Source organism: Aptenodytes forsteri, unplaced genomic scaffold, assembly GCF_000699145.1.
Source record: "Aptenodytes forsteri isolate BGI_AS27 unplaced genomic scaffold, ASM69914v1 Scaffold68, whole genome shotgun sequence".
Classification (NCBI taxonomy): Eukaryota; Metazoa; Chordata; class Aves; order Sphenisciformes; family Spheniscidae; genus Aptenodytes; species Aptenodytes forsteri.
The window spans coordinates 1,792,207-1,804,739 of record NW_008795382.1 but is presented as its reverse complement, the minus strand read 5'-3'; the positions used below and the strand labels follow the sequence as shown (position 1 = coordinate 1,804,739).

Here is a 12,533-nt window from a genome sequence, read left to right as displayed (position 1 = left end):
CCTGCGGGCAGGGCGGTGCTGGCTGGGGGTGGCAGCCCTGCTCGGCCCCTCATCCTGCCACCATAGGGGACGTTCCCCGGGGAAAGAGCCCAGGAAGGGCTCCTATCGCACCGCTGGGCACCAGCCGTGCTGGATGGGTGCAGTGGAACTGTGCATGCAGGACCGCTCCGTCTCCTTTACTTCTCCTCTGGTTTTTGTTTTGTTTTGTTCTTTTACTCTCCAGTTAGTGAAAACAAGGACATCCAAAATAGGCGAATTGTCCAACTACGTCAGGTGAGGCTTTGGCTCCGCGGGAGCACTGGGTTTCCTATCCAAGGTATGCTGCCATATCATGCTCAGGCTTTGGGAGTCAGGTTCCTTGAGCCCTTTCCCACCCAGGGTGGGTTTAAGTGCTCCTGATATACCTTGTGAGCCAGAAAAAAACAGAGATGGCATCAGCAAAATAAAAGGTTGGCGGGAATATCAACTGTTGGGCTTCAACCAGCCCCTCCGTACTGGGCACAAGGCGGAATTCTCCTTCTCCTAACACAGGTTATTCCCTGGCTGCCTCCTGGCAGGATTTCCTGCATTTCCCAAGCGCTGAGTGGTGAGTGCAGCCAGCTTTGGGCCAGGCCCCCTGGCAGTCAGCTGCTGGCTGTGGTAAACCCCAAACTCAAAGCAAAATTCTCACATGGCAAAAAGAAGATGCGAGTGCTTTGAAGTCAGTGGAGAGTGTGTGGCAGGGCTGGTGCACACCGCTGGGAGCGGAGAACTCTGCTTCCTGCGCCTGCGAGCGGGAGCGGGTCTGTTCTGCTGCAGGGCTGTCAGTGACACTGTTCCTCTGCGTCTGTTTCCACTTTAGATCCATCCATCCCTTTGAAATTCCTGAAATCATCAGCCTGCCTATTGACCAAGGAAACCCTCTCTACCTCAAATGGATAGAGGAAAGTGTCCCACGGGACTAACCGAAAAGCGCAGAAAGCACCTCGCTTTTGGGGAGACCAGGTGAAACGTGCTGAGCCGCACTGGTCTCCCTGTGCAGGCAGGAGTTATGCACACGCGGGGAGGCAGCTTATATCTTCACGTGTTTGCTATAACACAGAAGCTTGGGACTGGGAATTTCGTTTGCACTCCAAATATCCCCTCCTCAGCCTGACCCTGTGCTCCAGGGAGCACCGAGCAGCCCGGAGACGGCAGAGGCCAAAGTGGAGAAGGGCTACGTGCACCAAGGGCTGTTGCAGCATTGCAGAGGATACACAGAGACGCTCACATCAGGACACTGCAGCATTTGGGGGCTGTCTCAGGCCCCCAGCAGCAAGTGCCAGCTTGTAGCCGTGTCCTGGCAGCCCCCAGCAGCCCCTCCAGCACCGTGTGTCCCCACAGCCAGCGCCTGAAACCCTGCCTGGCCCCCCTGCTCCCCCGCAGCGGCTGTTGCAGCATCCTGCCTGGCTCTGCCTCCTGCTTCCCCAGCCCGGAGGCAGCAGGATGTGGCCGGGCACCCCGCGATGCGCTGGCTCACGCCCTCTCCTGCTGTCATGCAACATGCTGGTTCGAGTCATACAAAATCCAAGGAAACGGCAAACTTGAGCAGACGCCACAAGCATTTCGCAGGAGCCGCGAGCAGCGCATGCACTGATCCTGCCAAGCCGGGGAGAGCTGGTCTGAGCTGGGCAGTATCCACTGCCAGTTCAGGGAAACCACGTGCCAGCAGGACCAGGGCATCGCCTGGCTTCGGGGCAGCACAGCCCCAGCCCTGCATCCCCTACCCACGCCTGAACGGTGGCTTTCTACCTGGGCCAAGTTTAACCTTGTAAAAAGATGCTCATGTTAATAGTTTAATGGGATGTAACTTATGGAACGATACCGAGTTATTTATGTGACTGGGAAGGGAATAAACAGGAGCGTTTCTTACCTGGGCAGGCTCACGTGTTGTGGCAGTTTGCGGGCGCAGTGTCTGCAGTGAGCTGGGCAGGAGGAAGGGCCCGTTGTGGGTTTGCAGCGACTCTCTCCAGCCCGATGCCGAGCGATGCTCCGCTGGCTCCGACCTGCTCGTCTCGGGCTCGTGGAGAAGCAGCGCAGGGTGCTTTGCAGGTATTGAGAGCTGTGCCCGCAGGCTTGCGTGGCCCCACCAGAGGTAGTGCGGGGAAGGCTCACATGTGCAGGAAAGAAGATAAGAGGGAAAATGGTCTGGGCTCTGAGAGCAGGAAACTTTTCAGTGGTAAATGCGAAGAAGCAGGATCCCAGCTGGGCACCTTGTCTGGCAAAAAGGAACAAAGCACATGAAGCGAGCACCAGCACCCCCAGGCCAGGCCTGCACTGCAGCCAAAGCTAAGCTTTGTTTAGCCCTGTCAGGGCTACGTTGTGCAACGTGCACGTTTTAGGCTAAGACTAATTGGGTGGGGGCCATTTGGGACCGGTCAGTAGGACTGCGAGCGAAGGCAGCCCCTCTCTACAAAACCCATCACTGCAAGGGGTGTCCCTGACCCCCGCCCAGTCGCCCCTTCGCACCCTTCTGCCGTTCCCGTGCTTCGCGGCAGCATCTCTCCGGCCGAGGGCACACCTCACCCTGGCATGGAGCACGACCCAGCAGCACCAGCTGCATCGTGGCGGGCACCAGGTGCCTGCCCAGGACCACACACTGACCCCCAGTGCCCAGACTCAATAATCCCGATACTACAAAGAACCAGTGATGTTAAAAAAAAAAAAAAAAAAAAAAAAAAAAAAAAAAAAAAAAAAAAAAAAAAAAAAAAAAAAAAAAAAAAAAAAAAAAAAAAAAAAAAAAAAAAAAAAAAAAAAAAAAAAAAAAAAAAAAAAAAAAAAAAAAAAAAAAAAAGACTTTTTAATTGTACATCAGACATATTAATTACAACTTGGGTATAACAAGAGTTGGTTATTACAAGCAGCAACCTGAACTCATAAATCTTTAGAAGGTGCACAGAGTCATTATAATATCTATTACAGCTAATGCAAAATATACTCCGCAACAAAAATATTTTTAAAGGCTCCACATTCAATTCTCTGCAACAGGCCGGGAGGAGAGGAGGAGAAGAGAGGGAGAGGAGAAGAACCAGGGCCACACGTTGTGGGTGCTCCCGTGAGTGCGATGTCCATTGGCGCATCCTGCGGGAATAACCCTGCTCGGCCCTGGCACGGCTCTTGGCAGCCCCCACCAGCCCCCCCAGGCAGCAACTCGGACAATAACAAGGACTTCATAGGCACTCGTGAAAGGGAAATACTTTAAGCGATCCTTTGGTGACAAGCCAAGGCAGGATGGGGAATGACCCAGCTGGCTGCAGGAGCTGCACCCCTCCCTGCCAGGGATGGGGGGGTCCCAGCAGCACGTCTCCCAAAATGACGGGGCCCCTCTGGAGATGCTCCCCTCCGGATGAGCTGAGATGCAGACCCTGAGGGTGCCAAGCACCTCTCCCCAAGGCACGTGTGACCCCGCTCGGCTCAAACCATCTCATGGTTGGAGCTGGACGGAGCCTCCTCTCCCAGACCTCGCCCCGCACAAGCAGCTAACAGCTTCTCCACCGAGCACAACACCGGGTGCACGACACCAGGCAACTCGTCAGAAAGGAGTTAAAATGCTTTTACCTGCTGTGCCGAATATTCAGGCTCCTAGCACGGGCACCGAAGCAGCTCGTGCCTCGCCCAAGCCACACGGGCACCTCCCGGGGCTGCAGAGAAGCTGCTGCTCTGCACCGCAGCCCCACGTGAGGCATCGTCATCTCGCAGCTGCACAAAGGCCTGGTGCCTGCTAGATGGATTAAGACAAACTGGCAAACCCCCTCCCTTCATGGGTGTCCCACTACGTTATTTCAGCAGTAGCTGAAGCAGAAGTTTATTTTCAAGGACCACGCTTTGGCCTCTGGTTTGCAAATGTCACCTGCTGCCTTGTGCTGATTACACCGACGAATTTTCTTAAGTACTTTTTCAATAAAACAACCTTTTCAATTCACCCTCCGGTCAGCAGATCCCACAAGCACGCCTATGAACAACGATGGGGCTATAGGGACGGGGTGTGCTGATAGAGCGGGACCACGCAGCCCCCCCGGCATCACCCACCCTCTCCCCACAGGACAGCCACGGCGGTGATGGGGCAGGGACGAGGACAACATTAAATATATCTCTCTCTCTTAGAAAAAAAATCTAACAAATATGTCTGATGATATTAGAATTTTTTTTTAAAAAAGACAACTGCTTTGCTCCTGAACAACCTGGCAGTATTGCTGTAGTTAAAGAAGGGGGCTGCTCCTTCTCTTCTGCAGACAAACCGACCCCACGCGCTCACGAACATCGACACTATGCCAGTAACAGAAAGCGTGGCCGCTCTCCAGCAAGGCACAGCCACGAGGCTACAGGGATGGCCGCGGGGACCCTGGTGCAACCCTCTCCCCATGCCCCCACTGTCCTCTTCGGCCTTTTTGGTTTGTCTGCTCATTTGGCACGTTCAGGACGAGGTTTCCTGCTGGAATAAAGGCCTCGGGCTCCAGTCTGTGAAATGCCCGCGGTGGTTTTAAGGCAAGGGCGTATCTTTTGGCTGATCTCTTCCAAGACCGTGATTGTCAGAAGAACAGGGAAACGAAGCTGGTGCATCATCACACGCCGTCCAGGTCGTGGGACGAGAACAACCACATACGTCTGCCCCGCAGCCGTGAAAGCCAGCCACACGTGGGCTGTTTACGGGGCGTTTTCCCCTCATATAAAACAAACCACATTCCTTTAATGAATGGATTTATGATGAGGAGGAAAACCCCGTACACCGGCTCTGGCAAGAGTCGCCCATCGTTTCCTATGGGCACAGGGACGGGCTGTGAAAGCACGGGTGAGGGAGGTGCTTTTTGCTTTAGCAGCAGGACCCCCTCGAGTCTGCTCTGTAAGGCTTGGACGTGGGGATGAGTCGGGGTGCGCCAGGCACCGGCACGACATCCATCTCTGTGAGCAGGTTATGGGGTACCCCCCGAAGGGGCTTCCCCAGGGGGTGCCCGGCCATGCCGGGGGGATCCTTCTGCCTCGGGGACACAGCCGCCAGCCTGGGGGAAAGGCCAGACCCACTTGCTGCTCTTACCACCACCGTGATGGTGCCTCAGGCTCGGCCAAAGGCTCCGTCAGGAAAGCGCAGCTGGGCCACGCTCTTTGCATATACGTGGCCAATAAAATAACAATTGTTAAAATAAAAAAAATACAGCGGCAAGGCTGCGGGTTTCACCCCTGGGCAGCAGCACTGATGGCACTGGCTCCGGGCCTGCCTCCCCCCGCGCCGGTTCCTGGGGAGCCGGTCCCAGCTGGGACCCCCGAGCATGGAGGGGTCCCAGCCTCCCCGTGGGCCAGCGCCCCTCCTCTGCTTCGCGGCGAGGGTTTCCCCGTCATCCCGATCTCCTCTGGTTTGGCTCCGGGAGAGGTTTGGGGGCTGGCGGGGCTCAGTAGGGGGTCGTGCCTTCCCACTCCACCAGGTACTGCACCTTCCCCTCCAGCGTCACCCGCCGCGCCAGCACCTGGTACTTCTCGCCGCAGACCAGCCTGCCCGCCGCCCCGAAGTAGCTGCTGATGGAGGACTTGAGGTGGGAGAGCGAGGAGTCGTCCTCACTGATGCTCTCGAAGGTGTGGCTGTCAATGCCGTCGTCCGGGCGGTCGGGGCCGCAGGCTGCCTCGCGCCCCGCCCCGCCTCCCCACCTCTCCTCTTCGCCCCCGCCGCGGCGTGGGGCTGCCAGCTTGCGCTTGCGGCTGCCCACGCAGCACCCAAAAGGTGCCCCCCACTATTCTGGCTGTGCCCGCCGCCCTGCGAGCCTGGAGGGAGCACGCTGGGAATTCGGGTGAGCCCAGCAAGGACCGACAGCTCCGACCCTGCATGCCCAGCAAGGCAGTGCTGCTTTGGGACCGCTGTCCTGTTTTAGGAAGCAGGGAGGAAAGGCTCCCCGATGCGGGACACCCCTGTGCCAGGACACGAGGGTGCTGTGGGGGGAAGGGGCAACCCCTCACCCCCCTGGCCGTGCCACCGGGACCCCTCTGGAAGGGGCGAAGGGGCACAGCCCTCACCTGGACTCATAGGAGAGGCTCGTGGTGGCCGAGCCCGAGGTGCTGGCAGCATCCGTGGAGTCCACGTCCGATAGGAAAGTCTGTCCCGAGCTGGCACTGGGGACGGAAGGCAGCGTTGGCCCCAGCCCGGCACAAGGGGCACCACGGCCCCCCACCTCCCCAGCTGCTCCCGCTTCCGTCTCACGTGTGCCTGCAGCCGGAGGTTTTCCAGCCCTGCCTCACACTTGGGCCGTTAAACTGCCCCCCCCTTGCTGCCCACACCCCTGGGCCCGGCTGCACGGACCTTTTCAGGCTCTGAATTTCATCCAGTGTGAAGTCAAAGATGCTGGCCAGGTGGTGGTTGGTGCTCCAGGCGGAGGTGAAGTCACTCTGCCCCACGAAAACAAGGGTACTCGTCACTGCCGAGCGGAGTGGTACTGCCCATGGCCCCGGCATCGGCACCCTCTGCCCCGGCACCACCACGCTCCCTCCCGTGGCCCCGCAGCCCCCGGGAAGCAGGCTTGGCACAGAACATTTGCAAACCCCAGGGTGAGGGACGGGGGCTCTCCCTGCCCGCAGGAGCAGGGGAACCTCGCGGGGAGCCCCAGGGTTGGGGGCTGTAGGGTCCCACCCGGTTGCCAAAGCCCGGGGCGGTCGCCCAGAGGATGGGGTGAAGGACTCACGCTGGGAATTGCGTCCTCCAGCAGGAACTTGGCCCTCTTGCGCCGCGCCGCTCGCCGCTTCTGCTGCTGGAGCTGCCGTGGCAGCAGGCTGCAAAGCAAGGGGGGGTGAGACTGCCAGGCCGCCCCAGGGGAGCATGGTAGTGGGGGGGTGCGCAGGCGAATTTGGCCACTCACTTGTCTTTATGGACATACTTGCTTTTTCCCCTCTTCTTCAGCTCGCAGGAGCCACTCTCACCCATGCCAGGGGCTTTCTCTGGCAGCACCTTGCTGGGGGGGTTCGGCGGGACGCGGATCCGCAGGCGAAAGATGCATTTTTTCTTTTTGATTTCCTTCCCACACAGAAACCTGGGCAGCAGAGGGGAGGAAACAAGCCTCAGCCGGGGGAGCCGCAGGAGCATCCTGCATTCCGCCCCGTCCCCGTCCCTCGCCCCGCCGCGCCCGGGGGCTCACCTGCTTTTATAGCTGTTGAGTGCATTGAGGAGGTGGGGGCCGCGCTCGGAGACGGGGGTGCCCGTCAGCTGCAGAGAGACGGCAGAGGTCAGGCAGGGCTCGGCGCCTGCTGCGGTTATGCAAAAACTAAACAGACGGGGGAACCCGAACTCCGGGTTTCGGCTCCTGCCCAAGGTCAGGGAGCGAGGGACGCCAAAGCCCAGAGCCGCCCGGGTTTGGCACCGGCCGCCCTCGGTGCAGGGGAGGGAGGCGTCTGCGGGGAACCGATCCGTCCCAACGCGGTGACAGGTTTCCAACACACTTTGGTTTTAGCGCTTCTCCCGGCTCTAGCTCCAACGGGGAAACTTGTCAGGTACAACACCCGAACAAAGAGAAATCCCAGCGCAGAGGAAGGTGATTAAGCTAATTTTGAGCAGGAGCTGCCCATGCCGAGTGCTGCACGAACGGCGGTTTTGCTGAGATGCCCAAGCTCATTGGAGAGGGGCTGCTGGCACAGCGGCACTGCCAACATGCGAGCACATCCCTTTCCACCCTTCACCCTCCACCCCAGCCCCAGGAAAGGTCCCTCAGCTCTGCCCAGGGCCCGTGCCCAGGGGCCGACACCATTCCCGGCTCAGGGAGCAGCATCCTCCACCGCCGACTCTGCCCGCTGGGGATGCCCCGCTCTGATGCCATCCCAGGGGTGGGTGAACTGCACACAGGAGCTGCCACGTGTTCCCAGCGGGTGCAAACGCCCCGGGTCGGGTGTTCCTGCCCACCCAGAGAAACCGGGCAGGTGTTTTAAAGCTCCTTCCCCACAGGCGACCGGCCAAGGACCGGCCAGCTTGGGCCACGGTGAGCGGGCACTCCCAAAGCTCCGACCCTTTCCCAACAAGCCACACGCAAACACGCCTCGCGGTCGGTGGCTGCCAAGAGGGGAAGCCAACCCAACCAAGGGGCAGAGCGCGCTGCCCCACCGTTTCACCACGAGCACCGCCCTTCACTGGCCAACCTGCCCCAGCCTCAGGGGCTCAGCTTCTGCGGGGAAGGAGGATCCGGTCCCTCTGAGCCGAGGCTTCAGGGACAGCCGGCCGTGACTTACGTTCCCAGCAGCACCTCTCCCTCCCCACGGCTGCTTTCCAGCCCAAGCTCTGGCTGCACGTTTTTACCTTCCCGAGCTGCAGCGGATCCCAGTGGTGGTTCACGAAGGCCAAGATCTCCTCGAAGTCGAAGTACTTCTTCTTGCTCTGTACACCCAGGTTGTAGAGGGCGAGATGGACAACATCCACCCTGCGGGAGCAAAGGGGGTGAGAGGGTCGGCAGCCCACCCTCTCCCCGGCAGGACGGTACCCACCACGATGCTCTGCTCCACCTGCACCACTCGAGCGCAGCCCCCAGCACAACCCTCCCAAAATCTTCTCGCTGGAAGCCGGGACCATTCCCACACCCCACGGAAGAAGCAACCCTGGCCTGGACACACATCCCAGGGGATGCCACCACAGCCAGGACGGCATCCCCTGAGCTTTGGGGAGGGATGAGACGCTGCCCGCAGCCAGGGGGAACCCCAAACGCCAAGACCCCCGAGCCCAGGAGCTGGAGGACATTCTGTTCCCAGGACAAATGCCCAGTTTTCCAGCTTTTTAATAAGCCCCAGCCGTGTGCTCTTGCTGCAGTTAGGTACAGGAGCGGGACAGCTCTTATTCACATGAAAATACACTGTCTATTTTAACAACCCAATCTATCCTGTGGGATTTTACAGTTGCGTCTCTGAAAATGAAAGCCAAGCAACATATCCTGCAGGATTTCCCTTATTCTTCTTCCAGCCTGCTGCGCTGCTCGGTGCAATGTCCCTGAGGCAGCCGCATCCCAGAAGCCCGTTAGCACCAGTAACACGTCTGACACGGCCGAGCACAAGGGGAACAGCAGGGCTGCTGGCACTGTTAATACACTTTATAAAGTGCCTTCAGACCATCAAGGTACACTAGATGTACCGCTTGTAAACTTGTATTTAATCACAGAATTTGATGACTTGTCACCCCACTGCTTTTTGCAGTTATCTTCTGGCAAACGTGTCCCTTGGCTCCCAGACAAACAGTAGGTTTGGGGCATATTAAGAAACAGCTTCCCTGGGAAACAGCCCCGTAGGGCCGGGCAGAAGATGCTGCGCAGCCGGGGCCTGCGGCCGAGCAAAGGCCCCGGCTCAGGGCCGGGATGGGATAAGCAGGAGATGCCTCGTGAACTCATGCCACTGAAACCCACCGCTGGGGCTGGTCCCATGGCAAGGGCTGGGCAGCACCGGGCACTGGCCAGCCCGGTGCCCCGCAGCCACCCCAGCACGTTCCAAAGGAGCCAGGGCTGCTTCTTACCATCTCAAGGGCAGGCGTTTGATGTATTCAGGTCCCTGGTTGCATACGGAGCAGAAAAACACATAGAACCTGGAAAACAGCGGAGAGCAGAGCGCTGGGGGTGGGGGTCATCCCCGCAGCCCTGCGGAGCCTGAGGATGGGTAGGGGTGAGGACAGTGCTCCGGGTGCCAATAGTGACAGCACAGCTGGGAGGAGCAGGGCTTTGCGGGATGGGGCCACCCGCCTGCCCCCGGGGCGGCTGATCTGCATCAGTGCCACAGCCAGGTCAGGAAGATACAGGCTGGGGACGTGTCCGTGCACAAGCCCCCCCTGAGAAGCCAGCTCCAACATCCAGCACCAGCCCAGCAAAGTCTGGAAGGGACGTACCGGTCTCCGAACATCATGGGGTCACTGAGGCACTGGGTGCAGGCTTCATGGAACCACTGCCGGCAGCGGTAGCACTGCAGCATCTTCAGGTACCACCTGGGGAGGGAGAGGAGGCAGGTGACAGCGAGGGCAGCGTGCAGCAGCCACCGCCCCCGGCCCCCTCCCACGCACAAACCCCCCAACCAGGGAAAGAAAATCCGGCCCTAACTTGTATTTTCCGCAGCCAGAGAGGTGGGTGCAAATGGTGCCTCTGGGAGTGAGCGGAGATCCGGATGGCAGAGGCAGCACGGGCAGCAAAGCCGCTGGCCCCAGGGCAGTGCCCTGCAAGCTGGGGACTTCTCTCTTGGGGGGAAAAACTCCCCAACCTGATCCCACCGGCCTTTGCAAATGTTCTTCCCCACAAAACCAAACGCGACAACCCTCCCAGCAGGCAGGCAGGCAGGGGCTTACTCGCCGGGGCCCCCGCAGTAGCAGTAGCACTGCTGCTGGTTGGTCCGGTGTGGGGAGTCCCACTCGAGCAGGTCGGGGTTGTAGGACAGCACCATCTTGACGGCTTGCAGCGTCTTGGCGATGGCTCCCTTCTTCAGGGCACCCCCCTTCTGTGGGACCGAGCGGGATGGGGGTCAGCACAGCCACCCGGGGGGGCCGCATCCTGCACCACTGCGCCGAGGGCAGGCGGCACGCGGAGCTGGTGACCCCGGGCAGCCCCACTCACCCGCACAGCCAGGGCAAATATGCAGCGGCGGCAGAACCATGGCGTCCCCAGCGGGCCCTCGCCGCCGCTCGCCACCGGGACATGGCATTGCTGGTGATAACCTGCGGGAGGGCTTGGCGTCAGTGCCACCGGGCTGGCCGGACCCTCGCCCCCAGGGCGACGCGCCCGCACTCACCCAGCCCGCACTTCCCGCAGATGAGGATTTCGTTCATGGGGCCCGACGTCTTTCCCAGGCAGATGTTGCACTTGGGCTCCTCCCCGGGGATGCCGGCTGCGGGACGGGGATGGCAGAGTCGGAGACGCATGAGGCACAGCCACCTCTCTGCGGTGCCGGGAAGGACCCCCCGGCACGGCAGTGGGAAGGGAGGATGGGGTGGCACTCACCATGTTGGATGTCCTTCCAGAGGACCCAGTACTTGGAGTTGTCTTCAAACGTGACGAGGCAGCTCTGCTTGGAGCCGCTCACCTGCGGGGAGAGAGCGGGAAGAACACACCGGGTGTCAGCTCCCATTCCCAGCGCTTTCCCGTTTTCCCTGGTGACCGGCCCTGCCTCTCAGCGCTGCAGGAAGACGGGTTTGCGGTGTGATACCCGGGGGCAGGACGTCAACCCAAAATGCCCCAATGACCAAAGATGCATTGCAGCCCAGGACAGCACCCCTCCGAGCCATGAGCCTACCCAGGGAAGGGCACTAGCTACACTTTGGGTGCGCGCCCCAGCGCTTTCCCGTTTTCCCTGGTGACCGGCCCTGCCTCTCAGCGCTGCAGGAAGACGGGTTTGCGGTGTGATACCCGGGGGCAGGACGTCAACCCAAAATGCCCCAATGACCAAAGATGCATTGCAGCCCAGGACAGCACCCCTCCGAGCCATGAGCCTACCCAGGGAAGGGCACTAGCTACACTTTGGGCGCGCGTCTTATCCTTTCGGGTGCCCACCTTACCCTTTTGATCTTTCCGAGGTAATAGAGCCCATCGGTCCAGCGGCACAGCACGTACTGCCCCTCCGTCAGCTTGACCATGATCTCTCGGCAGCCGCTGCCCCTCCGCGCCGAGGCAGCGGCCGGTGCTTGTTGGACACGGCCAGCGGCCGCGTAGACATCCCGGATGATGGGGTTGAGCTTGGCGGTCTCCATCAGCAGAGCCTGGAGGGGATGCACATGCTCGTCACCCTGCCCTCATGCCGTGACACAACGCACCCGTCGGCCGAGCACGGTGTCCCAGAGGGTTTTGCCAAGGAGCACCGAGCCCGGGGCTGGTCCGGACCCACCAGCGGGTGCTCAGGACCCACAAAATGAGCATGGATGAGCCGGGTTCGTCCGCAGGTAATTTACGGGAAATCAGAGGGAGCAGCCGCAATCTTTTCTGCTCTTGAGCAAGAATGAATTAGCCCCCTGACTGCCTCAGCTCCTGCAGCACAGAGCCACCCCGCCGTGTGGCGCAGGGACACGCCACAGGCCTCCACAGGCTCAGCCTCGGGAAGGGGCATCTGAGGGATAACAGCTTTAAATTTAATGCTGAATTAAAAATTGCATTTTTAATTCACAATTTCCTTGCAGTTTCACGAGCTCCCAAACCGACGGGACGGGCCCACGAGCGGGGAAACGGCACCACTACACACAGGAGTGAAACCAAGCAGCCGAGTTTCGGTACCGTAAAGGTTTGAAGTGCCCAAGGCAAAGAAACCGAGCTCAGCCGGCAGCGCCGTCCCTGCAGCCCGAGTTGCAATCCTTAACAGACATCAGTAAAACAGCTTAAAAGTTACTTTTCCCCCCTTTGCGCTCCCGTCACGGCAACACACATGACCTCACGCCGCGGATCACAACGCGAAACCTCACCGTGCTGCAAGCAACGCCAACTCCCTCTGCCCGGACCGCGCTATTAATAACGCTCCCGCTTCCCCGAGAACAGCCCGGACGGGCAGGAGCGATCAAACTTACGGTAAACCGGGCGCGACCGAAAAAAGGAGCGAGCTCCTGCGGG

At 59.8% G+C, this 12,533-nt stretch overlaps 2 protein-coding genes across 3 annotated transcripts in view; one reads left to right on the top strand and one right to left on the bottom strand.

Moving 5' to 3' along the window:
- The window catches only part of CUTA (cutA divalent cation tolerance homolog), a 12,234-nt gene extending 9,610 nt beyond the window's left edge, over window positions 1-2,624 (top strand). Inside the window, exons 5-6 of the mRNA XM_009280615.2 lie at window positions 224-273; window positions 842-2,624. Coding sequence (XP_009278890.2) covers window positions 224-273; window positions 842-944 — 153 coding nt within the window. The 3' untranslated portion in view covers window positions 945-2,624. The remainder of the gene's footprint in view (window positions 1-223; window positions 274-841) is intronic.
- A 179-nt stretch (window positions 2,625-2,803) lies between these two features.
- On the bottom strand, window positions 2,804-12,527 carry PHF19 (PHD finger protein 19). 2 transcript variants are annotated; one of them, XM_019472436.1, is made up of 15 exons: window positions 12,389-12,518; window positions 11,495-11,695; window positions 10,941-11,022; window positions 10,732-10,827; window positions 10,557-10,657; window positions 10,292-10,440; window positions 9,842-9,937; window positions 9,476-9,544; window positions 8,279-8,399; window positions 7,131-7,198; window positions 6,855-7,025; window positions 6,681-6,768; window positions 6,302-6,387; window positions 6,019-6,114; window positions 2,804-5,724 (listed from the first exon to the last, which is right to left on the bottom strand). In XM_019472436.1, the coding sequence occupies exons 2-15, from the start codon at window positions 11,684-11,686 to the stop codon at window positions 5,403-5,405; spliced, it is 1,737 nt and encodes a 578-aa protein (XP_019327981.1). In that variant the 5' UTR covers window positions 11,687-11,695; window positions 12,389-12,518; the 3' UTR covers window positions 2,804-5,402. The 2 variants fall into 2 exon arrangements, with proteins under 2 accessions (XP_019327981.1, XP_009278888.1); XM_009280613.1 differs by lacking the exon at window positions 2,804-5,724 and having other exon boundaries at window positions 6,015-6,114; window positions 12,491-12,527.
- Between the last annotated feature and the right edge of the window lie 6 nt (window positions 12,528-12,533).